At 43.8% G+C, this 27,776-nt stretch overlaps 1 protein-coding gene across 19 annotated transcripts in view; it reads left to right on the forward strand.

Moving 5' to 3' along the window:
- Positions 1 to 22,616, forward strand: part of CAMK2G (calcium/calmodulin dependent protein kinase II gamma) — a 162,892-nt gene extending 140,276 nt beyond the window's left edge. For 4 of the 19 annotated variants that reach the window (XM_082223587.1, XM_082223599.1, XM_082223600.1 and 1 more), the window contains 9 exons: positions 2,032 to 2,100; positions 3,352 to 3,396; positions 4,895 to 4,943; positions 7,827 to 7,940; positions 10,476 to 10,607; positions 14,195 to 14,270; positions 15,774 to 15,868; positions 17,166 to 17,414; positions 19,761 to 22,616. In XM_082223587.1, the coding sequence (XP_082079713.1) occupies positions 2,032 to 2,100; positions 3,352 to 3,396; positions 4,895 to 4,943; positions 7,827 to 7,940; positions 10,476 to 10,607; positions 14,195 to 14,270; positions 15,774 to 15,868; positions 17,166 to 17,401 (816 nt within the window). In that variant the 3' untranslated portion in view covers positions 17,402 to 17,414; positions 19,761 to 22,616. The remainder of the gene's footprint in view (positions 1 to 2,031; positions 2,101 to 3,351; positions 3,397 to 4,894; positions 4,944 to 7,826; positions 7,941 to 10,475; positions 10,608 to 14,194; positions 14,271 to 15,773; positions 15,869 to 17,165; positions 17,415 to 19,760) is intronic. The other 15 variants (XM_082223601.1, XM_082223603.1, XM_082223605.1 and 12 more) reach the window with 5 other exon arrangements.
- Positions 22,617 to 27,776: the final 5,160 nt, after the last annotated feature.

The raw sequence follows: 27,776 nt of genomic DNA on the forward strand, positions 1-27,776 counted from the left end.
CATAATTCTAACAGAGCAGAATTCTGGAAAGCACAGCTTCAAAGGCTTGCATGTCGGTTCTGCTTACACATGCTACAGAGTGGGGGTGGTTAAAGTCGGAACATGCTTAGGGATGGTTGCAACGCCTCTCCATGAAGCTGAGATTTGTGTGGGGTTATTTACACGGTTTGCGTTCATCTTGTACTTGTTCAACTACCCAACTCATCTCTCGGACTTGGCGGTGTTAGAGCCACATTCCCATGATGCAGTGCCACACTGGTGCAGGGTGAGAGTGTGGGGGGGGCCCTCAAGGAACCATGTTGGCAGGGCTAATTAATTGGAAGGGTCCTTCCCTACCCTATCCTCATCTTGGTGGGGTATTATCCCACATGGTTGCTTGATTTCCTCTTTCACACACAGCAAAGTGGCATTGTATGATGTAGAGGCATCTCCAATGCCTTGGAGTTTATATTTGAAGAGGGCACACTGTGTCGGCCAATCCCTGTCAAGTAAATAAATTAGTTGTGGGTTATCCCAGTTACAAAAATCTCCCCAACTTTGTTTGTGTAATTTTCTGTTGACCTCTCCCTATAGACATATCTCCTATCCTTACAGGTGATCCTTGGCACTCCTTCTTAATATCTGAAAATTGTATGGTTGGCCACCATGAAACACTGTGGTTTTCCTAACTCATATTGCAAATTGATGTGTTGGTGCATTTGGAACTACTACAGATGGGGGGGCAGGGGGCTTGGTACCAGTTGAAGTGCATAATAGTGGAGCAACCATGGTGCTATTGTGGCGAAGGTGCTTGATAGAGCAGGTTAATAAGATATTTCTGTATCAGTATAACTCCGTTTTGCCAAAGGGTATCTGCCTCTCCCATTATTTTATCATGTCTTTATTACACTTTTTCTAAAGAGCTCAGAGTGGCTTTCATATGCTTCCTAGGCAATCTCCCAACCAGGACCAGATTTGCTTTTAGTTTCAGCGGTAGAATTGCATCATGTACCTTCGGACTATGCTCTGGGCCAGTGCAATGCATTGTGAACTAGAAAATACACAACTTCCAGTGGTCTCCTCTCAGCTTTCCAAATGACTTCGCTGTGGATATTACAGGCTAAATAAGTTTCAGCTTGACAGTGACTCCCATAGTAGGATAGTCATTTGACTAGTTCATCTTACCTGCTCCTTTCTCAGTCTGCTGTTTGGCAGCCAGGCAAGGGTTGGGCTGGCCTCTGCTGTGCATCGCCAAGGAGAACAAGCCTCCAGGTTTGCCTGCTTCTTGAAAAACATGCATCTAGACCACAACCTGTACATTTCTGGCTTACCTGAATTCGAGCAGGATCGCTCACACTGGGAAATAATTGGGCTGGGAGTCTTCCGCTCTTTGAGTCAACCAGCCCTTGCAATTTCTAATGCTAGGATCCAGAACTGCAGGAAAGGAAGGAAGGACATAAAGTCAGGATATTTTAGTGAACTAGGTTTGTGTGAACATGAGTCCAACTTATGTCCAACATCAAAAACTTAAGTGGAATGCTGGGAAGGTCGTTGAACACATTGGTTTCTCTGGCCGACTGAGGGATTAGTCATGAATATCTTCCTTCCTTCCGCTCCAGCCACAAGGTTTCTGAATGTGACCAGCCACCAGGTTGTTCCATCCAACATACTGCAGTTCATCTGAATGTGATCCCTTCTCTTATCTCCTCCATCCCTTGGCTAAGTTAACACTCCTATTTAGGCTACTCATCTTCCCTTAAGTTCCTTGCCACTTTGCTTTTGGACTAACCCATCTATACCCATTTCGTTCTTTTCCCAATCCTATTTAATCTTCCGTGGGTATCTGGGTGCATCTTTGCCATGGAAGATGGCAACCAGGCACGACCTGTTCCACTACACCTTCTCCTGTTTCCTTTCCCCTCCACAGGTGACTTTGGGAAGGGACTGAGCTGAAATGTCTTGTTTGCAGCAATAGCAATGTAATGTTTTTTTTTTATGACTGTTGCCCAGCAGGGTGGGGGGGAAACTAAACCATCTGTTTTTCTGTCTTAGCCGCAGACCAACAACAAAGCCAGTGTAGTAAGCCCAGCAAAAGAATCAGCCCCAGTGCAGATGTCCATGGTATCTTTCCCAACCGTTTATCTGCCCTTCTTTGGTTTTTACTTTTGGTTCTTACCCTTGCCCAGAATGCTGCCTGTTGCTGCTCCGTGTTTCTGCTTAATTCTGTCTGCAATCTCTTGCCCCCGGCTCTTATCCCAAGCTCCCTTGCAAGTGAGACGTGCAGAAGCGCTGTGGTGTCTGTGTGTGAGGCCTGCAGCTTGTCCTGATATAATTTGACCTCAAGGAGGCCATGATGGAGTGGTCAACGACATCCAGTCTCCAAAGAATGAAGGAATTGGAAACCTCTGCCCTTGTCTTACTTGCTTACTTACTTTTTCACGCTTCCCAATTAACACGCTTGCAGCGGGGCCACACATTCCTGTGTTTTTGACAGCTCAACCAATGCCCACGCTGGCCCTTCTTTTAAAGACTTGGAAGTAGGCTGTGGGCCACAGAAACGGGTGAACATTGTGGGCATTGTGATACTGTCATAGAATGTTAGAACAGAACTGGGCAAGTTTCTCAAAAAGAATACAGGAATGACTGCAAGTTAGGAGTCTTAAGAGACTGGATAGTTGCTCTCTACTCCGTGTAATGCTTCAGAGAGGTTCCCCCTCCCCCTTGGGATGTTTCATAATTTTTAACCCTGTCCTTTACTCACTGTGCCTCACCATGCGTTGGCTTTTTAAATGCTGCTCTTGTGCCGCTCAGCTTCTCCCCTCCTCTTTTTGTTGAAAATGTCTCATTTTGGAAACGTCCGTTCAACCAATTGTGGGACTTTGCAACTTACCTACTTGAGCAGTTCTTTGCTGTGGAGCTTTGGCTGCCATTTTTGTGGGGAAATTGTGAATGTCCTTCCGGAGACATTTGTGGGGGAAACATGGAGACAAAGCCCTGCTTCTCCTCTCTGATCTGGGTGAAATGTTAATGTTGTAATAAATAATCAGTACCCTCTGTGGGTCACTAATTCTTGAGCACTGCTGGAAATCTTCCAGGCCGAAGAAAGTTCACAAACAAAATTGGATATAGAGAGGCTTGTATGGCTTTGTCTCCTTGTAAGTTTATCTATTACAATTGGATATTTCTCTTCCAAAACTCTTGAGTGGCCCTTTAAGGTGGATGGGATGGGATGGGATGTACTTACACTTTTTTTAGGATAGAGGTCTTTGTGCTTTGGTCTTGTCACTTTGCTCTCCCAACAGGCACTACACGGAGGGAGAAAAGTTTTGGAGCTGACATCTGATACTTGTATTTCTGTCCTCTTTCAATTAGGAACCACAAACTACTGTTGTGCACAATGCTAATGATGGCATAAAGGTAAGTGAGTGATCACAAAGGACTTGCGTTAGTCCCAAACACCCTTTTCACTGTCCCTCAAAACCGAGTCTAATAGAAAGCACCCAGACAAGCAGCTTCATAACCGATATCTCTCCCAGTTTCTGTTAATGCATAGGAAACCTTACCTTGCGCCCCAAGATCTTTGCATTCTCTGTTTCCCTCTCCCTTACCACTGGCAACTAATGTGGGGTGTGTGGGTTTGAGGGTATGTACAAGCTTTTGCTACAAATTCTGGAGAGAGCTGGGGAACTCGGTTCACCATCAAGTTGTGGTTTGCGTTATACCCCTATGGCTTTCACAATACGTAGTTGCAGCATTTTGCTGCCCTTGTTCCTGACCATTGTCCTCTTAATTTCCGGAACCTCTTCCTCTTTCAAATGTGGCCAGATTTGTGGTGCCACCTCAAAGCCCTGCCCCAGGCACCACTAAATTCTACCTCTTAAAAAATAAAATACCTGTGGCAGGGTTTCCCCTGGTAAAGGTCAGAATCTGAAGGTTCATATCAGAGCAGACACTTGTCATAGAATCATAGAATTGTAGAATTGGAAGGGACCCCTAAGGGTCATCTAGTCCAACCCCCTGCAATGTAGGGACCTGTGACACTCTGTTTTATTATTTAAGCCCTTTAAAGAATCATAAACAGTGCCCTCCATCAGTCTTGGAAACATTTTGTTTATTTGCTAATTTGATTTATTTCGTAATATTTATACACTGCTTGGTTGTTTAAAAACAACAACAAAAACACCTCAAAGCGGTTTACAAAAGATAAAGCAGTAAAAGCAAGAAAAAAATTCAACCCTGCTTTAAAGCATACAAAAAGTTAACAGATAAAATTACCCCAACTGTCTTAAGCATCTGGGTAGGCTTATCTAAACAGGAATGTTTATAGCAGGTGCCCAAAAAACTACCATAAATTGGAGGCATGACCCATTTTTCTGAACATCCCCTCTAGCACCTTGGGTTTCTAGATGCCTTTATATACAAGAGTCTTCCAGGAGTCATGTACTACTTGAGCCCTATACTTTAATGACACTTCTTTATATTATGAAAAGGAGTTGTTGTCATCGTCCCGTCCGTCCCCCCGTCCCCGTCCCCCCCGCAAATATTACTAACCAAGTATCTTCCTTTATGTCCCATTCCAAATCTGTGTTGCAGGGCATTCTTACACCTCCTTGGTTGTCCGGGTTCATATTTGAGCAAAAAAAATATAAATATTTGAAATTATACCTTTTGAATAGTTGGGGGAAATAAGAATTTAATTTTCCAACTCGGAAAGATCACACGTGGCAGAAGGTTTGTTGCATAGAAAAGCGCTGATTTGTTGCCCTGCAAACCAAGGGATGTGCATGTTTCCCCTTTTCTCCTTTAAATTCCATTTCTTTGATAGGTTTCCCATTTATATAAAAATCTCTCAGTCTATAAAGCCCCCGGTCATTCATGTTTCGATACTTCCATCTACCAATCTTCTTTCTTGCAGGGTTCCACGGAGAGCTGTAATACTACCACTGAAGATGAAGAGTTGAAGGGTAGGTTCCTTGGCTGCAAGCGGGCAAGATAGCCCAGACCCACTGGCAGAGACAGAGCAGTTTTCCATGCCAGGCTCCTTACCTGTTGATGCAATTGGTCTGTGTTCCCTTCCCCTAGTTGTAGTTGGAGGAATAAGTGTAGTGAGGCTGTAGGCTGGCTGCTATAAGGATTTTGCTAGCTGAAGGACTTCCTGTTGTCTAAGGAAGGCATGTGCGATTCTCTGCCTTCTGAAAAGTTTTTGAGATTTCACCTAATCCTGGAAGTTTGGGGATGCAGACTGCTATATCACCACTCCTTGTGCAAGTGCAAGGAGCTATTCGTAGACTAGTTCCACCGGCCAAAAATACGTAAGGAACCAACTTGCATTCTCTTCAGCTCATCAGAACACTTGTGTGAAATTGGGCCCGATCACAGATGGCTCACCATTTGGTTGGGAGGGAGGATGCTCTTTACATTCTCTTTGTGAGAGATATTTGCCTGGGAGAACGTCTTATATTTATGCCTGCCTGCCTGCCTGCCTCACTTAGCTGCTGTGCAGGAGTAAGACTCAGACTTAGGGGACCACAATACAACAGCCTTCTCCAACCTTCAGTCCCCAGATGTTGGACAACTGGCATATTTAGTAAGTCTCCCATCAGTCTCTGCCAGCATGGCCAGTTATCATGATCCTGGGGGTTATAGTTCAGCAGCAGACTTGAGGTCGGGGAAGACTGTGCTGTGATGGCATATCCCTCCTAACCTGAATGAAGGCTTAAGCAGAGCAGCCAGAAGTTATTTGCTGGTCAATAGGGCTTTCTTAAAGGATTTACCCCAATTTATAGTTCTTACATAACTCTGCCTCTACCAGTACACCTAGATCTGGAATCCACTTTATGGGGTGAGCTCCCGTTGCTCTGTCCCAGCTTCTGCCAACCTAGCAGCTTGAAAGCACACCAGTGCAAGTAGATAAATAGGTAGCACTGTGGCTGGAAGATAAACAGCATTTCCTTGCACTCTGGTTTCCGTCACAGTTTCCCGTTGCGCCAGAAGCGGTTTAGTCATGCTGGCCACATGACCTGGAAAGCTGTCTGCAGACAAACGCCAGCTCCCTCAGCCTGAAAAGCGAGACCAGTGCCACAACCCCATAGTCGCCTTTGACTGGGCTTATCTGTCCAGGGGTCCTTTAGCTTTACCGTACCTAGATCTTGACCCATATGGTCTTTTATAGGTCAACAGACCATGTGAATGAGTCTCATAATTTAGGTCAGCAGCGCCACAAGACTGCATCATAGCAGTAGCCATCGATGTAACATTGACATCAAAGAGCACTTGGGATGAGGGGCACTGCCGGATTGGTTAAGCTGTTCAAAACCCTCGGTGCATTCCACAGTGACTCTTTAATACTCAGCAAAAAACCTTTCCATACAGGAGGCCGTGCCTCATCAAGGATCAGCCCACTTTCATTCGCCCATATGTGTGAGCAAGTCACACAGTAAAATAAAGAAGGGATGGGGGATGACAGATCCAGAAAAGGATTTGAGGTTGCTACATGCACAGAACCCTTTGAGAATGCCGTTGTGAAATGTCCCCTTGCCTTGGCTATGCCATAAGACTGATCTATCAGCCCTCAGCCATTAATTGGACCTGCTTCCCTGAGTGTAGCGTTAGCAACTTGGGGGAGCCTAACCTAAATCTAGCCACCTGAAAAGTGCCAGAGGGAAACAAAGGGATGTGGACGGCCAGCATCTATGAATGGACCACCATAGCAAGTATGGGCTACTTCCCGCTCCTTTGTTGGAATACCAACAAAACTTAGCCTAGTGGCACAGAAACTGGTCACAGACCTGGTACGTGAGAGTATCCACACTCTACTCAAGGAAATGGGCTCCTAAGAGAGCAAGAGGGCTCATAACACAGAATATTTTTTGTCAAGAGCATTAGCTGTTTTTGCCTGTAGGCAAAGCAAATACTCAGATGTGCATGCTTTAATAAGGAGTGGTGTGGTGGTAAAAAGAGCATCAGTATGTGCTCTGAAGTGAGAGCCCCATAGCTCAGTTATAGAACACATACTTTCTGTGCACCAAGTCCTAGGATTAGTCCTTGGCATGAGCACTGGGGGTTTTGGAGAGCTGTTGCCAGTCAGAGTCGAACAGTACTAGGCTACATGGGCAAACGGCCTAACCTAGCATATCGGCTTCAAATCCCATATGTGCCAGTATATTGTAAACATCAGTATAGGAAGTGCCCTCTTAAGAGCATCTTGTAATTCTGAAGTGTGTATGCAAAGCTAAAGCAAAGGTATGGGTTGCAAGAGAAATTGCATGTGGGAGCTTTTGATAAATTCCTTTCAAGAGAAGCCACTGTATGCTCCATTGAATGAACCAAGCTCTGATTTCGCCGTCTAGTCCCTTGAAAGGATAATTACTCCACCGTTGTCATTTCTTTCCCATTCTCTCACGCATCTGCTTTCCCCATGATGAGCTGCTCTTTGCCAGAGTGCCTTTTCACAATCCACTCTTCTGCAAGAGCTGAGCCACTTATCCGCCGTTGCTACGTGAGTGTAGTTTATAGATGAGCTTTGTGGTGGATAGTGGATTCGGGCAGGTAAACATGAAAAAAAATCGTAAACAGACTCACACAGTTGGCAGCTTCAGTGTTAGCTATATGAACAGGTGAAGGGAGAAGCCGCCAGCTCTGCCTTTAGCTGTGCACGATACCTGATAACGTCATGTCTTGGCAGGATTCACCGGCAGTATTTTTTTGTAATGAGTGTTGTACTTGTTTTGTCCTGTTCCATTATCTTTTTTTTTTTAACTGAATGTACATTGTTTTTTTTTATTTTGTTTTGTTATTTGTGTGTGTATGTTTTGTGTGTGTGTGTTTTGCATCCTTTGCCATGCAAGCGCCCCCTCTCTCCATCGGGGATGGCGGCTCAGTGCTCGAAGGACGGAGTCACTGTGAGAGCAAAACCCAGACTGAGTCCATGCAGTCCCAGCTTTCTCTCTGTTACTCAGCCAGTAAGTCCAGGGTTTACAGTCCTCCACAGCATTCCTTTCCCTACTGTGACTCTCTCTTCTCCCATTTCTCTGTCTTCTTCAGCTTCTGCAATATTCTTCCAGAATATTGACTCTCATTTACAACACTTCATATTTTCAATCTGATTCATCTCTTCCCCCCCACCCCAGCCCGGAACCATTTCTGCTCATGTAACACTTTCCAGAGAAACTCCTTTCCCTCCCACAATAAAACGAAATCATGATCTAGCTAATTTCATATCCTCTTTTCCTTAGCCAGATACCATATACTTCCTTTGCGATCATTTAAAAAAGTGCTTATTGATGTGTATTCTTGGGCATGACACTTGGTTTGGGGGTATATATGTATCTTATTATCTTATTTATTAGATTTATGTACCGCCCTTCATCGTAAGATCTCATGGTGGTTCACAGAATAAAATACGGGATAAAAACAAGTAAATAATTTAAAACGAAACAGCAAAACGAAAACCCCACCTTCCCGCAGACACATTTAAAAGGCTGTAGAATGTTAATCAGCCATTGTAGGGCAAAGGTTTAATTCGGCACCAGCATTCAGAAATATTCAGTAAACCGAAATCCTTGCTGGCCGGGAAGGCTTCTACCAAAAAGTTTGTTAGGTTACAGCTCTTATGGACACAATATCCTTTTCCTACACTGGTGCAGGGATAAGCATGAGATAAGGTGTTTCATGCCACAAATGGTGATTGCAGATGTAAACAGGAAGCCCTGATTGGCTGGGGTCTTCCAGCTTTTGCACATGGAGCAGACAAACGCAGCGCACCATCTTCACAAGTGTCTATTCATGGGAAACGGGTGGGGAGGAACCACAGCACACAGCACGAAACCTTCTATGAAGGATTGCCCACCGGTGTGGAAGGAAATCATTGGTATAGCAATTAAAATCAGAAGACTTAAACTGCCGTTGTGTGAACCCATGCACATCACTTGCACACACAGAAAAACCAGAACTCAAAAACCAGAACTCAAAAACTGATATATTTTCTCTGTCCAGCAGCAACTCGGGGATAGTATAGCTGTCTAGATTCCTCACTATCCATCTTGGGGAACTTTTGCAGATGTGTCAGAGCTGTGGTTATGATCCTGCATAGGGACCGCATGAGAAACACGAGCAATTTGACTTCAGGTTCTCCCTCATTGAAGAGGCACACTTCAGCAGGGAATTGGAAACACAAGCAAATTCAGCCCCTGTCTAGTAAAAAACAGATTTGAAAACCCTGCCCCCTTTTCCCTACTCTTTTCTTGTTCACCTGAAATTATCTGCTATCAATCCTTCAGAGACTTCTTTGTTAGTGCCCCTTGGTTTTTAGAGTTGAAATACTCCATTCAGCTCTAGCATCTCGGCTCACATTTTACTCTAAAACCAGGACTGGGTGCATGCTGTTTTAAAACAGCCCACTTGTGTAATGAGATAACAACTTGCAAAATTTTGTCTTAAGTCGTTTTGTTTCCGTGAGCTGTATGTGTGTGTGTAGCTGAACGTGGGCATTTAAGAGCAGGCGCATGGGAGGATAGTGATAGGGAACAGCTAACGAAGCAACATGGTTTTTGTTTTTTACATTTGTAATTCAAAGCCTATATGGAGATGATCTCTATCTCCTCTCCAGACAGTACAGTGGTGCCCCGCAAGACGAATGCCTCGCAAGACGGAAAACTCGCTAGACGAAAGAGTTTTCCGTTTTGGAGGTGCTTCACAAAACGAATTTCCTATGGGCTTGCTTCGCAAGACGACAATGTCTTGCGAGTTCCTGCTGGGTTTTTTTCCTTCCCCCCTTTTTCTAAGCCGCTAAGCCGCTTATCAGCTGATCCGATCAGCAGATAAGCCGCTAATAGCGCTAATCCGCTAATCCTTCAATGGGCTTGCTTTGCAAGACGAAAAAACCGCTAGACGAAGAGAATCACAGAACGGATTCTTTTCGTCTTGCGAGGCACCACTGTACCCTCTTCCAAAACCTATAGGTCTGGTGAGAAAGTATTTGGAGGATTGGATTCAGCATTGCCTAGTTGGAATGAACATTCGTTGACAAAAGGAGACATCGTTTTCCATTCCAAACCGTTGCAAAGCCTTTGTCCCCCTCCTGTAAAGTAGAACCACAATGAGGCATGTTAGGGTCATGTAGAAACCCGGCTCAGGCGGAGGCAAGGGAACCCTGCTTCTGTGCTTTCTCTGTTGCTCTTATGATTTGGAGTTTAGATCACGTCACCTTCTCCTTCCTCAAATCTTACTGTGTTTCTTAGTTAGAATCATAGAGTTGGAAGAGACCACAAGGGCCATCGAGTCCAACCGCCTGCCAAGTTGCTGTTTTGAAAGACTGAATCTCTTTGTAGGGATCCGGTTGCCCCACTTGGTTTGCATTGCAGAAGTTGGTGGCATTGCTGCCTCTGGGATTGTGTGTGTGTGTGTGTGTGTGTGTGTGTGTGTGTGTTTTCAATGCAGTCCTTATTTTGTTTTCTGGTTTTTATTTTTGTTTTAATGTGCTTGCATTTGTTTTGCAGCTACCACTACACAATCTTGTGAAGAGAAACTACTTGCCTGGGACAGCCCAGGGCAAACTGTGGAGTTGGATCGCGCTCAGTCGGAGCCTGTTCTAACTCCTGTAGTTCCATTTGCACTTAACAATCCGCCATGTAAGTTAGCTTTGTAGTAGCAGGAGTAGAAAAAAAATCAACCTAGTACTTAGCCTCCTTACTTCTCTACCTTTTCTGAACCTTTATCTCTCATTTTTCCAAAATATATATTCCTCTCCCTCACTCCCCCTCTTTGAATTATTTCTTTCTCCTGAAATGGCTAGCTAGGAGGAAGAAGCCCCAGTTCCGACCTCCGTTAGGCACATGAAAACATCAGCCCCAAACAGCAAGCACAATTCTCAAGCTGCAATTGCCGACAAAAAAGCAAAAAAAGTCACTCCATCTAAAGTTTCCAGCCTTAGCAAATCTCTGAACTCGGAATAAATAAATCCGTACCATAGATATGCCATCTGTCACCATTCCATCCAGTTCCACAGTTTTAATGCATTGGAGATTGCTGTGTGGATGTTTAGAGAAATACCAGTATTTTGATATCATCCAGCTCTCCTTGTTCTGTAGCCTCAATTCCTGTATGTTGATAGGGTAAGGTGGTGTTACTTGGTGGTAGCTCATAACGTTCCGCATGTAAAACGTCAATCCTGATGGCTCCCCTGAAAAAAAGTTTTCTGGCTACAGTGATGGGAAAGACACTGAAACCTTAGAGATCCATTCTCAGTCAGTGTAGACAGTGTTGTGGTTGGGCCTGGCATGGAGTGTATTTGTATATTCATACACCATACAACACTTCTTGTTATATAGCTGCAATTCCTAAGCATTCATCCACAATAGAGGACTGGAAGACAAGTGTGCTACTTCCAGGTGAAATCCAAGCATCACTGGAGGGAAATGGTTCAGCAGCTTGCATGTATGATGTTGAGGGTCTGAGAATGGCTTCCATGTACTTCCAAACCATTTCTGCATGGAAAATGCCAATGTGGTAATTCCTGGGGTGTCTGCTCTCCGATTTGGCCAGCTGCAATCTGTGCAGCTGGGGCACTAAAGGGAGACAAAATAGAGCTGCCTCTTGCTCCTTTTTGGGGAGGATGCAGCAGGAGGTGAAGGTGCGAAATGTACACTGCATCTCTCCATGTGATGAGCAGGCCACCTCAGCACATCCATATGCTACCCCGGTTGTTGGGACAGCATTTCACTTGTAAATGTGAAAAAATAGGTCCCGTCATAATCACTTAAGACTAGTAGCAGTAGCATCCATACAGAAAGTTCATAAGGCATGTGAAGTCATTGATGGCCTTGCTGATAGATAGAGCTGTTCTTTCTGCTCTGGGAAATAAAAACATTGATAGATGGGGTATGAAGTGGTTTGTCCCACTTTACAGAGGTCTTGTTGCTGTTATTGGCTATTCATTCATTCATTCACTCATTTCTGCCCTGCCCTTTACCTCAAAGGACTCCAGGGAAGCTTAGTGACTATATGTCTTACCTGTGTAGATGAAACACTCTTATGAACAGCAGCCAGTGACTTCCAATGTGTGGTGCCTTGCGCCAACAGATTCAGCTCAGACCTGAACCCTAGAAACTACCTCTTGTCCTGTTCCCGTATGGTTCCAACAAGAGCTTTTCTGCTGTCACACTTCTGTAATTTATGTGTGCAACAGCTGAGTGAATTTTGAATTTGGTGGAACTATAGACAGTCTCAAATTAAGTCTTGAGCTCCATCTATTTTGACCAAAACAAGGGCCAAGGGCAATCACACTCATGGAAATGTCTAATAACAGAGAAAGGCAGTGTTCTTTTCCATCCAGGTAGCATATCTCTATGCATTCAAGGCCTGCAGTTGGTTCAGTTCTTAGAACTTGCTCAGCTTTGATTTAATTGAATTGGAGTAAAGGAGAAGCAGATACTGCTGCCTGTCTGGGGTGCCTCGGTGCCTCTAAAAATTGGGGACACCTCTACTCCCACCAGCTCTTGTTGGGCAACTCAACACTATGCCCATGGAAACATCTCTTATATAGCTATTAATATACAGAGACAGTGTACATTTGAAAGCCAGATCCCAGGGGCATTCTGCTGTACACGGCCATTTTGGAACAAGCTCAAACTTGGAGCCTTAAAAAATCCCCCTAAACATTGAAAAACATCATCTGAAGAAGTGTGCATGCACATGAAAGCTTATACCCAGAACAAACTTAGTTGGTCTCTTAAGGTGCTACTGGACAATTTTTAAATTTTATTTATTTATTTTGACTGTGTCAGACCAACACGGATACCTACCTGAATTGAAAAACATGTTATTGCACCCACTTACAAAACAGCATATATCAGTGCATGATGCAGACTGAAAAACCCCCACAAAGTTATGTGCAAAATTCCTGGCAAGCTACAATACATGGCTGGTGGTCTTCATTCAACCTGATGGTTCACAGTTCCTAGTGAGACCACAGGAGCTGTGGCTGATTGTATGGCTGAGAATAGGTTCCATTGTGCCAGAATCGTTCCTACAAGTAGTGTGTGTAGCAGTATTTAATAGTGGTACAGTAAGGCATAATCCAATATAATTACGCAGTAGGAGCAGATGTGAATAAGGTGGCTCAGGCTAACAAATGGATGGGTGGTTTGTGTCCTGAGAGGTGGTCAGGTGAAAGAGGAAGGTGATACTAGAGCTAGGAATCTTTCATGGGCACAACATCTTGATACAGGAAGGCTCTCAGGAGCTGTTTTGGATCCTGTGCTGGTGGGAGTCTTGGTCCCAGACTTCTGAAGGGCACTAGGTTGGCAAAGGATGGCTTAAGCCATCAAACAGGCATTTATAGGCAGTTTCTGTAGACCTGTCAATGTGTCATCCTTTTGTTCATCTCTTTGGGGATCTGTGGAACCGAAGCCCACAGTTCAAAGAAATGAGGGACTTCTGTGGCCCAGTGCAAACATAATGCAGTTTGTAAACCTCCAGTGCAGGCACCCTTTCCTTCCCTGAGCTCTCTCTGGAATGACTCTCACATTCTTTCCTTCTCATCTTTTTAGCAATGGCTTGGTATTCTCTGTATGTGCCAGTGCAAATTACAGTGAACGCAAACCAGGTTCATTGGAAACGATGGTTTGCACGCCCACTTCAAAGCATGGGTTTATGAGGGAGCCATGTTTTGCATTAAGTACCCTTTGTCACAGTGGGCATGCAATAAGGGACGGAAAATTGAGAGGAAAGTTGCTCAAGAGGCATAGGGAACACCTGAGCTCCTGGCCCTGCTGCCATTGCTGTAACCATGATTGAGGTCAGGATCATCATGCCTGCAGTAGACCCCTCTCTCTCCATATCTACACCTCAAATTTAAATGATGCAGTGGGTCTTTCCACCTTAGAAACAGTGTAATGGAAATGTGACGGTAGTCTGATCCTTGGTGCTCTCCACATAAATCCTGCGCAGATTGTTAGAGCCGAGCCTTTTCTTGGCGTAGCAGTGCTGCTGTTCGAACTGCTGCCTTCTCCCTTCTTCCTGCATTCCTTCCATCTTCCAGACTCCATTCCTTCCAATATGTAGCTGTCATTACTGCTGTTCTGGAATTCAAGAGAGCAACCACCGCTGCGAACACTGCTCTGTTGAATCTCCGGAAGGGAGCACTTGCTTGCCATATGTTTTGTCCCAGCTCCCATGTGCCGTAAAGCTGCCTCTTTTTTTTTATTCCCTTCTCCAGTGCGTAAACAAGAGATCATTAAGATAACGGAGCAGCTGATTGAGGCAATCAACAACGGAGACTTCGAGGCATACACGTAAGTGGAGAAACACAGGGCGGGGGCATGCTGTTCAGTTGGCCATTCGAAGCCAGATAATTTGGGTCAAAGAAGACATAACCATGGGGTGGTGAGGTGGAGAAGGGGAGTAGAAAATAGCAAAATCCTACCTTATTTTTCGCTCTATAAGACACACCCGACCATAAGACACACCTTTAGTTTTTAGAGGAGGAAAACAAGAAAAGCCAGCAAGAGCCGCAGACACGCTTGCTCGGTGCGGCTCTTTAAAGATAGAGCGGCTCTTGCTGGCTTTTCCAGGAGGTGGGAGAAGGGACTGGCGGGCTGCCCTCTGTCCCTTCTCCCACTTCCCTGAAAAGCCAGAGGAAGCTGTGCAGCTATAGCTGAAGCCAGCAGAGCAAGAGCGATAGCTGCGCAGCAGCTCTTGCTCTGATGGCTTCCCAGCGAAGCGGGATGAGAGATGGAAGGGGCTCCATAAGGGCATTTGGAGGGCCAAAGATTCTCTGATTTACATGAATAAATGCAGCTACTTTAGTAGAAATGCAGAGGTGAATACTAATAAGTACTCTCTGTTGCATAGAGGAGTGTGTGCAAGCATGCACATACATAAACACAACCAAACAAGCTTATTTTCCCAACATATGAACTTAAAGTCAGTGATTAGTGTTCTTTCCCCCCATAATGCATTGCAAACTCTTCCTGGCAGCACATTCTCTAGGAAGCTAAAAGGGCTGTCATAAAGTAGGGGGAAGCCAGCATCCTATATGAAGTTGATAAGGAACAAAGGCATGTATAGATATGAATTCCAGCTGTGTTCCATCAAACTGTTCAGGAGGAGATGAGTATTCTCTTCTGAAAGGCATGATTTGATTCCTCCCAGTTTGATTCATTTCACGAGAGGGTAGGAGCTAGGACAAGTCAAAAGCTCAAAAAACTTTACAAGAAGTGTGGTCAGAATGAAACCACCTTTCAGCAACATCCCATCAACACAAAGCATCCCTAGTAATTTTTTATTAGCTGTTAAGTTCTGCATCCCTTAGACAGAGAGTCTTCTCTGAAAAGATAGTTGATTAATTTGAAAGTATATAATAATTTAAAGCTGCTGGCTGGGAGGGAATGCAAAATGCCTGGGGTTCAATCCTAGAGCACTTGACGTAAACTGTAATGTGGGAATGGTAATGAATATGATTGGGCACGTGTGTCGGAGAAGAGTAAAAGCACTTTTAACTTTTAGAGAATGGGTTCAAAATTAGTGTTTTCACCCTAAGATGTGAAGACTGCTTCCATTCCCTTAAGATCTGCTTCCCACTTCATGAGAAGTTACCAGCAGCAGCAGGTGCCTAGCCTTGAAGCCTCAGATTGCTTAGGGCTTAGGAAAATAGGTTATAATACTTAAGGAAGCTCAGCTTTCTGTTCCTGGTTGGGGAGCCCTCTGAATCAAAACTGCATGGTGCAAACAGTCTATATTGACACAGGCTGTAGGTTCAGATACCAATGAGATCCTTTGTACTTTGTTTCTTGCAGGAAGATCTGTGACCCTGGATTAACCTCATTTGAACCTGAAGCACTGGGGAATCTCGTGGAGGGAATGGATTTCCACAAGTTTTACTTTGAGAACTGTGAGTGGTCTATAACTGGCAACACCAAAATTACCCTTGACCCTGCTTGCTTAGGTAGGAAAGAACTGCAGTTTTAAGACCACCTCTGGACTTACATTGGCAGTGGGGAGCTTACTGTAAGTGTATTATCCTGGAAATTTGCACTCCAGAATTCTCCTCTTAGTTTTTCTTTTAATTGGAATTTTTGTATCAGTTGCCTGATACACCATCAAACTACAACCCTGAGAGCCTGTCCATAAGGATACCATGATTGACGGTATTGAAAGCTGCAGAAAAATCTAGAAGAACAAACAGAGCTTCTCCTTATATGGGCCATTCATTTGGGACACCAAGGCAATTAGTTTCTGTGCTGAAGGCACACCTAAAACTAGATTGACATGAATCCTGATAATTGGTGTAATTCAGCAGTGTCCGAAGATTCATAGCAGCCCCAGAAGTGGATATTTGTGACTGGCCAATTAGTTGTTAAAATCCTCAGGTTCCAAAAAAAGGGTTTCTTCAGCAGTGATTTCACAACCATCTGATTTATCAACCATGTGGTTTTGAAGATACTCTTGGTTTCCACTCTTGCTCGAATATAAATGAATAAATTATTAGAGGTATGGGTTGACAGAAATTCCCAGCAAATAAGCATCAATGTGCGGAAGAAAAGGGGAGGGGGTCGTAGCAGGACACAGATGTGAACTCCACCTTGTCTACGTCTTTAGAAAGGCAGTGAATACATGAATAAGTATCAAGCAAGATTCAGGTCCTTTCGTCCGTGCTATAACCAACACTTGAAATATAGCCACTTATAAGCAGGCTCTGACTGTTGGAATCTCTGAAGGCTCCCCAGAGGCAGGTGGAGAAAAATGATGGCTCCTTTCTCTGCATGTTGTTTATGTTTGTTTTATTTCTCCTTAGCAGTCAACTTTTCCTGCTGTTGCAGGTTAATATATACCTGCAACACCAGAACACAATACGTTCCTTGGGGAAAAAACCCATTTTTTTTGATTTTCAAAGAATCCTTTAGGTTCACAGCATCATAATAAAAAAAAGTAACCTGGTTCTCCAGGAGCCCGAGATTAATTCATTTTAAGAAAATTATTGGAGGGACTGGAGCATAGAAGCAATTAGGAAAAGGAAGGAGTTTTGTGGGGCAGTTGGTCGGACTGCTTCATTATGGTCTGACTGCGATGGAAAGAAAGGCAAAAGATGTGTGATCTTTGGGGGGAAGTGACCAAAGTAATGAATGAAATAAACCTGTTTCTCTTTGCAAGGTTAGGGGGAATTCTCATTGTTTCACATGTCTCCCCAGTATTGTCCAAGAACAACAGCAAGCCAATCCACACCACCATCCTGAACCCCCATGTTCACGTTATTGGTGATGATGCAGCCTGCATTGCCTACATCCGCTTGACACAGTATATTGATGGTCAAGGCCGACCCCGCACCACACAGTCGGAAGAAACCCGTGTTTGGCACCGCCGTGATGGCAAGTGGCTGAATGTCCACTACCACTGCTCTGGGGCCCCGGCAGCTCCACTCCAGTGAAGCTGAAAGATGGGTATGTTGGGCCAGGGAAGTCTCTCCAGTACAAAGAGGAAGTATAATACGGCAGAGGAAGCCTTACCAAGGAGACCTGTGGATGGGAACTTGCAAAGATACATGGCGGTTCAAATCTCTTGGCTAAGTAGATAATGCTCACTACTGTTTTCCCAGCAGTGAAGCGCAAAGCATGCTGAAGGTGTCAGACCTATCAGGTAGGGGTGGAAAAGGCAAAGGAGAGGGATGAACAAGACAAATGTAGTTTTCTCCCCTTAGTGTTGTTTCACAGTTGTCCTTGTTCGGCCATCTTGAAGATTGGTGGGAGGTTCCAGCTGCCTCAAAAGACGTCTCCAGTCTCTGGAGGTGCAGGCTAACTCAGTGCTGAATTTCCTCCTGTCTACAAGAATAGGAATTCACCGAGCCAGAAATTTATTATCTATGCTTGGTGTTTCTCATGGTCTCCTGTTGAAGACCGTGTTGGGCAAAATTATGCACAAAATGCAGCGTGTCCCAATGTCTGGAATTGTTGAAGATTTAGCTTTGACGGCTTCAGAAGAGTGTTGGATGCTTAATTTAGACAGAAAGCACTCAAGGCTGAAAGTCATAAAGTAAAGATATGTTTAGTTTTATAGGAGTTTAGCTCCAGGGAAGGAGCCAACCTCTGGTTATTAAAATGCTACAGGTTAGAAGGGTGTACCATACACTGCAGCCTACATTTCTTGGCTCCTGACTTGATCCCCTCATTTCCTGTATTCACATAGATAAGAAGGAAATAAATGGTTCCAACCTGTTCCAACAATTTACTCCTGATACCATCTGCAGTGATAAACAGCATAGTTAATCTGCTCGTGCTGTTAATACATTTATATTTTTATACATATAGGAACATATTGTCAATTCTGTGCACAAGTGAAGTACAGTGGTGCCTCGCAAGACGAAATTAATCCGTTCCGCGAGTCTCTTCGTCTAGCGGTTTTTTCGTCTTGCGAAGCAACCCTCTTAGCGGATTAGTGCTATTAGCGGTTTAGCGGCTATTAAAGGCTTAGCAGCTATTAAAGGATTAGCAGATTAGCGGCTAAAAGGTTATTAGCGGCTTAGCGGCTTAGAAAAAGGGGCGGAAAGCGAAAAAAAATTGGAACACTTGCAAGACGTTTTCGTCTTGCAAAGCAAGCCCATAGGGAAAATCGTCTTGCGAAGCAGCTCAAAAACTGAAAACCCTTTCGTCTAGCGGGTTTTCCATCTTGCGAGGCATTCGTCTTGCGGGGCACCACTGTACTACAGTTTGGTTGCATTTTAAAGGCACCTAACCCATCCCCCCAGTTCATTTTCTTTGACATGAATTCCTTTTGCTCTTTTTCCACCACTGAATCTTGAACCGTGGTTAAACATTTCATTGGCGCCACCATGAGACATAGCTAACCAGGGTTCATTATTGAACGGAGTTTGCTAACCAGATTTCTGTCTTGGGGAATCCTGACTTCCACTAAGTGCAGTGCTGAGATTATAGTTAACTCGAGTTAAAATACTTAACGGGAGCTTGCAAAAACAGGACCCCCCCCTCCAAAAAAACCTGCCTAATTATGCTAGCTGCTGGGTAATGTCAGCTGTTCCATTAACCTGGCCACAGTGATCCATGCGACGGTCACCTCCAGACTTGACTACTGTAATTCGCTCTATGTGGGGCTGCCCTTGAAGCTGTCCCAGAAACTCCAGCGGGTGCAGAATGCTGCAGCAAGGCTCCTCACGGGGTCTCTGCCATGGGAGCATATTCACCCAGTGCTTTTCCAGCTACACTGGCTCCCAGTGGAGTACAAGGTCAGATTTAAGGTGCTGGTTTTGACCTTTAAAGCCCTTCACATCGTAGGACCCTCATACCTACGGGACCGCCTCTCCCGGTATGCCCCACGGAGAGCCTCAAGGTCCATAAATAGCAACACCCTAGTGGTCCCGGGCCCTAAGGAAGTTAGATTAGCTTCAACCAGAGCCAGGGCCTTTTCAGCTCTGGTTCTGGCCTGGTGGAACGCTCTGCCTCATGAGACCAGGATCTGATTTCTTTCCACAGGGCCTGTAAGACAGAGTTGTTCCGCCTGGCCTTTGGCTTGGAGCCAATTTGATTCCCTCCCCCTCTTTCTTTTTTATTTTTCTTTCTCCTCCTGCGATGAGGCTACATTTTAATATTTTAATGTTGAATTTCAATTTTGTTTTTAAGTTGTATTCATTCTACTTGTTTTTATTATTGCTTGTTAGCGCCCTGAGCCCGGCCTTGGCTGGGGAGGGCAGGGTATAAATAAAAATTATTATTATTATTACTATATTTTCTTCTGTCTTCCCCCCCTTCAAATCCGTCTCCTCTTTCTGACTGCAGCAGCTTTCGGAGATACTCGGCGGGAGGGCAATATCTTCTCAGCAAGCAGCTCTGGAGTGCCTGAATTACAGCAACGGTCATGTTCGTTTTGACGTTTAAAAAAAAAAATATGAATTACAAACCGGCAGCAGCCAAATGCACGAAACCCTGCATGAATCTGAGGCTCCAGGCGCTGCCGCCTTTCTGTTGTTTTTCCATGGATCCATCGTGTCTGTTTCTGCTGTACGAAGGTGTCTTTTAAATCTCAAGAGAGAAACCCATATTGTTTGTATAGAAAAGAGATCATCATCCATGACGGAGTGTCCAGCGCCTCCTCTCCAGGGCTGATGATGGGGCAGCAGCTGTGGAGCATCTTTCAGAACCGGAGCAAAGAAGGGGGAAGAGAAAGCAGCTGAGGCAGCAAAATGCTGGAACCTGTGCTCTGTGAAGGCACAGTGGGAACTAACATGTCCGGGCTATGCTGCAGCTTTAATCGGCGAGATGTGGCTGGCGGCGAGCTCTCGGGGCCAGCGTGGAGAAAAGGGGGCAAGGTGGAAGGAGGACATTTCTCAGCCCTTTGCCATACAGCAGACTGACTTGAGCCCAAGGGTCAGCGGTGGAGATGTGCAGCAGCCAGCCGTTTGCTCGGCCACTGGGTCCCACTGATGGACTGCGTTAAAATGAACAAGAATGTTTTAAGGAACAAATGTGAGCTGGATTAAATAGCGTAGGAGCTTGCTCTTCAGAGGTGCACTGATTTTTATTTTATTTTTTAAGAAACAGCCACTCCTTGGAGGCATGAAGTCAGCTTATAAGGGCAAAGTTTAAGAGCAAATGATATTAGGGGGAAGAGGGTACATGAATGGCTTGTTTTGATTTTGTTTTGTTTAGAATAGATGGGATCCAGATTGCTGCGGAATATGTGCTGCTTAGGAAACAGTTGAAAAGCTTTGTGTTAACATCCTGCCCTGAAGTTTTGCACACACACATGCGTTAGCTTCCTGTATGGTGTGTAACTTAGTTTGTGTTTTATACTGAAATAGATTATATATATATAAATATATATATGCACCCCTGTAACTATGGGGCTTGCTGGTTTCCCAGTTTTATTTGTTTTCTGATAAATGAGCAAAGGGAGCCAGCGACTTCAGGCAAGTGCTTTTTCCACTAGCCCAGTCCCTCTGACACAGCTTTGTTTCCTGTTGTTCCATTGGGTGTATTTTATTTTCTTTAATCTCTCTCCCTCCTATCATCTGTGGTGGTGTGTTTACTCAGTTAAACGTTGAATCAGAACTTTGGTTTTACTTTATGCAGAAGGTTCTCCAGTTTCTGCTGTAGTTACGACTAGGAACCCAACACACCCATATAGGGGATTGCCAGTTTGCACTGGCCACAATTGTCTCCCTTGCCACCAAGAAGGGCAAGCATTGCTCTTTATTCTCTACATAGAAAATGTTTGACAGTTGTACACCTTGGCCATTGTTTGACCCATTCTTTATGTAGTAGAAGTGGGATAGAAACCTTCCCGGTAAACTTCGACGTTCAGATTGACTCCCTGTCTTCTAGACACGGAGATCACCAAATCGCTTTTGCATGTATGGTCACTTAAATTTGAGAATATGGGATTCCATTACACTCCAGCCCTTTGCTGCCTAAAAAGGACTAAGCAGAATAGCAGGAAGACAACCTTTTGATGGAGTTTTAGGACAGCAGAAAGTTGCAACGATCCCATGGAACAGAAGGAATGTGTTTTCTACTTTGCAGTGAACATCCTAGCTTCTGTTACTGCTAACAAGGCTGATAGCTCAGTCCCACTGCATTTATCACGGCATTTATCACAGCTTATCTTCAGCACAGCAAAGGGAATTTACCCTTTGCGAGGTTTGTCTGCGCAAATCCTTCAACCCTTTTCAGCCTCGTCTAGAGCCAGGTGAAGGAGAAAAGGAATGCTGTCTCAAGTAGTGGGATAGAAGTGAGACCTTTAATGTAAAACATCCTTAGATAGCACTAAGCTTAGTGAGTGAGGCGACAAAGAAAATCCTTGATAATTTTATTCAGGTTTTTAACAATAAAGCCACGAAGTGGGGAACAGGAAATTAGTTATGCAGCTTTTTAAAAATAACAAATTCTGCATGCTTTTAGGTCTGATCTTTCCTTGTCTCTTTATCTGAAGATTATTAATGATAAACCCTCTCTGTATTAAGTATCTGCATCTTTCAAAAAAAATTTTTTTTTTTTTGGAACAGTTTTGAGTTGGAGTTTTTTGTCTTTGTTTTTGCACAGTCTTTGAGACATGTTCTAATTTAATGAGAACCTTAGCTTGGTATGGCCATTATCCAACACAGCTATAAACCTTTAGCATTCTTAATGTTCTCTTATGGGGTTAATGTAAGCATCTATATATAATATTATATCAAGTTTTAAACAGGAAATGGAAGATGTTTGATGCAAAAATTTTGCATGATAGAGAATTAATTGAAATCAAGTTAGGCTTTTTTCTGAATGTTGGTAGAACCTTCATAGCTTTGTTATAATGAAACCTTGAACCGGAAATATTTAATAAAATAACATTTAAATGGTGCAAAGTCATATAGTACTCTTGTATTCTCCTGAATCTTTTGGGGAAAATAGGCCTTGGGCTGTTTAGACACACACTGCTTTCTCAAATCTGCTAATAAGAGGCAAATTCATTTGATTGCATTTTTCATTTCTGGTGAATCATTTGGATATGTGTATAAATATGATAGCTGACCTATAGAAAAGGAAAAAGAATGCAAAGAAATTAGTGCATCCAAAAATACTGGGGGGACGCAATAGAATTTTTTTGAATTACTGCTGACTTGCTACACATTAAAAATCATGTTGTGTTACACACTCCTTTTTGTTTTATGCCACCCAAGTTATTGCAAATCTCTTGCCTTTTTATGAGGACAAAATAGGTATGAAGTCTAGTGTGGTGTATGCAACTACCGTATTTTTCGCTGTATAACACGCACTCGACCATAACACACATGTAGTTTTTAGAGGAAAATCCGTAGGCATGCCACCCGTAGGCATTCCCTCCATAACACGCACAGACATTTCCCCTTACTTTCTAGGAGGAAAAAAGTGAGTGTTGTGGTGCAAAAAATACGGTAAATCATGTTGCATTACATTAGACCCAGTGTTGTTTGATGATACATCAGGTGCCTTGTCATTCTTTTTTTTTACTTTTTCTGTGTTCAGTTTTGGTGATGATTGATTCTGGAGATCTTGAGTGGAAAATGGGGAGAGCTGGCTCTAGGTTTTGGTGGACCATTGGTAGGCTTCTCTTCTCTTTATTTTAAGGCAAAAAGAGAGTGCAAAGAGCTCTGAAAGGACTTCTCCAAACGGAATGAATGGACGTTAGAATGGCAAATGCAATTCAGTGAAAACAGGTGTAAATCGATGCATGCCGGGGCAGAGAATTTTCATTTCACTTATACGCTCATGAGGTCTGAACTGGTGGTGAGTAACCAGAAAGGCACCTTGAAATTGACCCAGGGTGCAGCAGCTGTGAACAAGGCAAATTCCATGGTAGGGATCAATAGGAAAGGAATTGAAAATAAAACTGCCAGTATAATAATGCCATTATTATTAATATTATTATTACAGGCAGCTCTGTATCGGGAAGTTTTAAAAGTTTGATTTTTTATTATGTTTCGATATATGCTGTAAGCCGCCCAGAGTGGCTGGGAAAACCCAGCCAGATGGGCGGGATATAAATAATAAAATTATAATAATACAAATCTATGGTGTGACCACATTTGGAATACTATGTACAGTTCTTACTGCCCCACCTCAAGAAGGGCATTGTAGAGTTGGGAGAAGGCTCAAAAAAGAACAGCCAAAATTACTAAGAGGATGGAGCAACCCTTCTATGAAGAAAGGTTGCAGTCTTTGGTACTTTTTAGTTCAGAGGAAAGGCAAGTGACATGACAGTAGTTTATAAAATTGTGCATGGTATTTAAAAAAAAAAGTGGAATTTTTTTCTCCCTGTCTCACAACAGCAGAATTTGTGGAAAATCCAGTAAAGCTGAATGTTGGAAGATTCAGGACAGGTAAAAAGAATTTCTTCATGCAGCACATGGTACAGCACATGTTAAAATTATGGCCCTATCTTTCACAGGAGGCAGTGATGGCCACCCACTGGGATGGCTTCAGGAGATTAGACCATTTCATGGAGGACCAGGCTATCATTGGCTACCAGCCATGAGGTCTATGTTCTACCTCCACAGTCAGAGGTTTCACGTCCCTGAATACCAGCTACTAGAAATCACAGGTGAGCAGAATGCTCTTGCACTCACGTCAAGCTTGTAGGTTTCCCCTAGGCTTCTGGCTGCCCACTGTGAGAAAAGGATGCTAGGCTGCGAGAACAGGATGTTAGACGTGCCATGAAGCCGATGCATCATTCTATTCCTATGTTCCTCAGCACAGTGTGGTCCCTCGCCAAGAGAATGGCCAGGTGGCCAGGACTCCTCCTTTCCGCCACCTGCTAACTCTTCCATAGAGACAAGAATGTGAGTAGTAGCAAGGAACAGCAATTACTTGCTCATTCTTCTCCCGTCGTCTTTTGGGCTGTTGTACGAATTCAGCGCAGAGGGAAAGAACAGGTGAAAACACCGTGGGGGGCTGTTCATCCCACCACTGACTCACCTGCTCAGGAGCAGATCAGGAGTCAGCACTGGGGCACTCCAGGGCCTCTTCATCTGCCTGAATATGCCAACTACTGACACTACCCTTGGGGAAAATGGTTAAGCATCGATTTTATCTGATACTCCTCTACTCAGAATTGTTGCTTGCCAGGACTGCTTTGTTAAAATACTGAAGAGGCCTCGTTACTGGTTGTAAAGGTACCTTTGGAAAACAAGAGCATGTCCTCTTGTTCTTCACCTGAGCACCCACTGAGTTGAATGAACTTGTGTTGGACTACCATGCACTTTTTTCCTTTTTTGTTCACCCAAACCTACTTGACCTATTGCTTGCAAAATGGCTATTCTGTTTCACCTTCATACGCTATTATCTTAACAACTGTTGGAAAAGAATGGTGGGCGTGTTTGTCAATTCATTAGTGGGACAGGTGTTTAAACCTCTGCTAGTTGGTACAGTGGTACCTCAGGTTACAAACGCTTTGGGTTACAAACGCTTCAGGTTACAGACTCCGCTAACCCGGAAGTAGTACCTCGGGTTAAGAACTTTACTTCAGGATGAGAACAGAAATCACGCCGCGGTGGCAGCGGGAGGCCCCATTAGGTAAAGTGGTACCTCAGGTTAAGAACAGTTTCAGGTTAAGAACGGACCTCCAGAATGAATTAAGTTCTTAAACCGCGGTACCACTGTACTTGCTTCTATCCCAAAGACTCGGGGTGGATAATAAAGTTTATAATAACAATATTTTCACCCAATACCAAGGTAATCATATATAAGCTGAGCCAGCACCTTCCATTGTGGTAGTTCCGCGTGTCCCGCGGTTAAGAGGAGACATGGAACTTTAGTGATCTCAACATTATTTGGTGTAAACTATATGCATTTCTTCCTGAAGAAAATAATGAGAACTACAGCCTAGGTCTTTAGGACGATATGTCCAAGGTTTGTATATGGCAACATGTTTAACTTGCCAGAAAAATTGAAAAATTAAGGTTGCCGGGAAAAGCAGTTGAATTGAAATGAGGTTCATAATTGTTCTGTATCTTTGGTCATAAGGTGCTTTCGCATAGATGATAACATCTTCCACTAGATTGCGCTAACCATCTTGAGTGCAGCAGTTGTCACCAGAAATGCTGCATTTAATGCCAGTGGAGACTGTTGTCAAGTCTTTTCTTTAAAAAAAGAGAGGAAGAAGCTGTCATGGGCCTAGATTTCCAGCGTTGAGGGTAACCCTTCCAGTTTATGTGTATTGAACTGTAATTCATTGCATAGTGCATATATAAAATGGAACCCCGGGCTTGCTAATGAAGTATTAGTAGTAAATGCTAATAATTTTGTACTTATTAAACAACATTGCACTGAATGAAGCCTGTTCTTCGGGGGGGCGGAGGGAGCATTTATTCACGATGATTTTCCAGGAAGCCAAGTATGTGACCACTGCCCAGACTGCTGAAATCCTCAGGCCTTTTGCTTCTGTTCTGGGAGTAATACGTTTCATGAGATTATCTCCATTAATCCAGAAGTATTCGGAGTAGATTAATTTGTAGAATTAGTTCAGAACTAATAAGATGGAATTCTAACAGAAAAAAAAATGAATGAATGAAGCCTCTGAGTGTTCTATGTCAGGATTGTATAAACTTGAATCAACAAAGGAGAGCAGGGAGGATGTTGTGGCTGCAGAAAATAATAGCAGATGTAGCCTTTGACATCTAAGGAGCTTATTTAGTTCATTTTAGCCAAATAAAGTGCAGAGGGGGTCAAGGAATACCATTCAAATCCAAAAGTGAGTGACTTTCGTTTGTCTGTCTAGGTTACTTTAGACTAAGCAAGTAACAGCATAACAGTTTTTACCCCAAAATAAAAACTTCTTAGCCAAAAGGTTCTCAAATCTAGATAATTTTAGAATGAAAATAGCTTTGGAATGGTAACGGAAAAGATTTGACTGCAGAAATGTTTGAGAGCAATGGCTATTAGCCACAATAGTGAATCTTCTATCTCCACTGTGCCTCGGAATACAAGTTGTTGGGAACAGCCGGTGCAGAGAGTGCTGCTTGCGGGCAGCTTTCTGTGGGCAGCTGGGATTGACCGTTGAGAGAACACAGCGCTCAACTAGATGGGCCTTTGGTCTGATCCAGCAAGCTATTATGAAATGGACTTAAAAGCTTCTTCCCCTCCATTAAATTGATGTGCAATGCTGTGCATTAGGAAGGGTGATGAATACATGAATTTTTCATGCATGGCAGATAAGAAGAAAATGCATTTCTTGGTCTGGTTTATGTATGATGATATTGAGTCACAGAACTCGTGGTTTCCAAACAACCTTTTAGGAACCTAGATGCGGAGGATGTTAGAAAATGGGCCACACACCTGTTTTGTGCTGGTTCTCTACTCATTTTTAGTTGCATTGTCATATTGTATAAATAACTCTTTTCTTGTTTTAGTTGCTGACAAACTGAAGCTTTTGCGATGTACGCAGACGGCTTTCCTGAGCCACGGAATATGAGGCATATTGGAACAAAGACTGCACACTCAAAGTGGGCTTTGTGCCATCAGTTTTGTACCCTATGCCTCCAAAGCTCTTGCAGCACGATACATAGGGGTTTCTCATTTCATTCCGACAGCCGTCTTGTGTGGAAGGCTAGGTCGAGAGCACACTAGTTAGCTTCATGCCTGAGTGGCAATTTGAATCTGAAATTCCCTGGGACAAGTCCAACACACTATTTACTACACTGAATTGGATCTCAGTCATGCTCATTTGCTGGGGGGGGGGGGAGACGACACATTGCAATGAGTTTAGATGTGTATGTATCTAAAGCATTCGAAGAGGAGACCCAATTCTGCAGGTCACAGTCTGTTGTGTTTGTACCACTTCAGTCTTTCATTATGTACTTTTTGGTTGATGGATTTATTGGGTTTTTTTAGAATCCCTGTGGTCTATTGATATTAATTAAATTTAGAAAGCAAGGAGGATGTACTCAGGATCCTAAGAGTTTAAGACATAATTCATATTTATTAATGTACTCCTGAATATTTCTACTTGCTAAAGGCAAGGGACGCGGGTCGCACTGTGGGTTAAACCAGCCTAGAGCTTGCCGATCAGAAGGTCGGCGGTTCGAATCCCTGCGACAGGGTGAGCTCCCGTTGCTCGGCCCCTGCTCTTGCCAACCTAGCAGTTCAAAAGCAAGTCAAAGTGCAAGTAGATAAACAGGTACCGCTCCGGCGGGAAGGTAAACGGCATTTCCGTGTGCTGCTCTGGTTCGCCAGAAGCGGCTTAGTCATGCTGGCCACATAACCTGGAAGCTGTATGCCAGCTCCCTCGGCCAATAAGGCGAGATGAGCGCCGCATCCCCAGAGTCGGTCACGACTGGACCT

Source organism: Podarcis vaucheri (genome assembly GCF_965113315.1).
Source record: "Podarcis vaucheri genome assembly, chromosome: 5".
NCBI lineage: Eukaryota > Metazoa > Chordata > Lepidosauria > Squamata > Lacertidae > Podarcis > Podarcis vaucheri.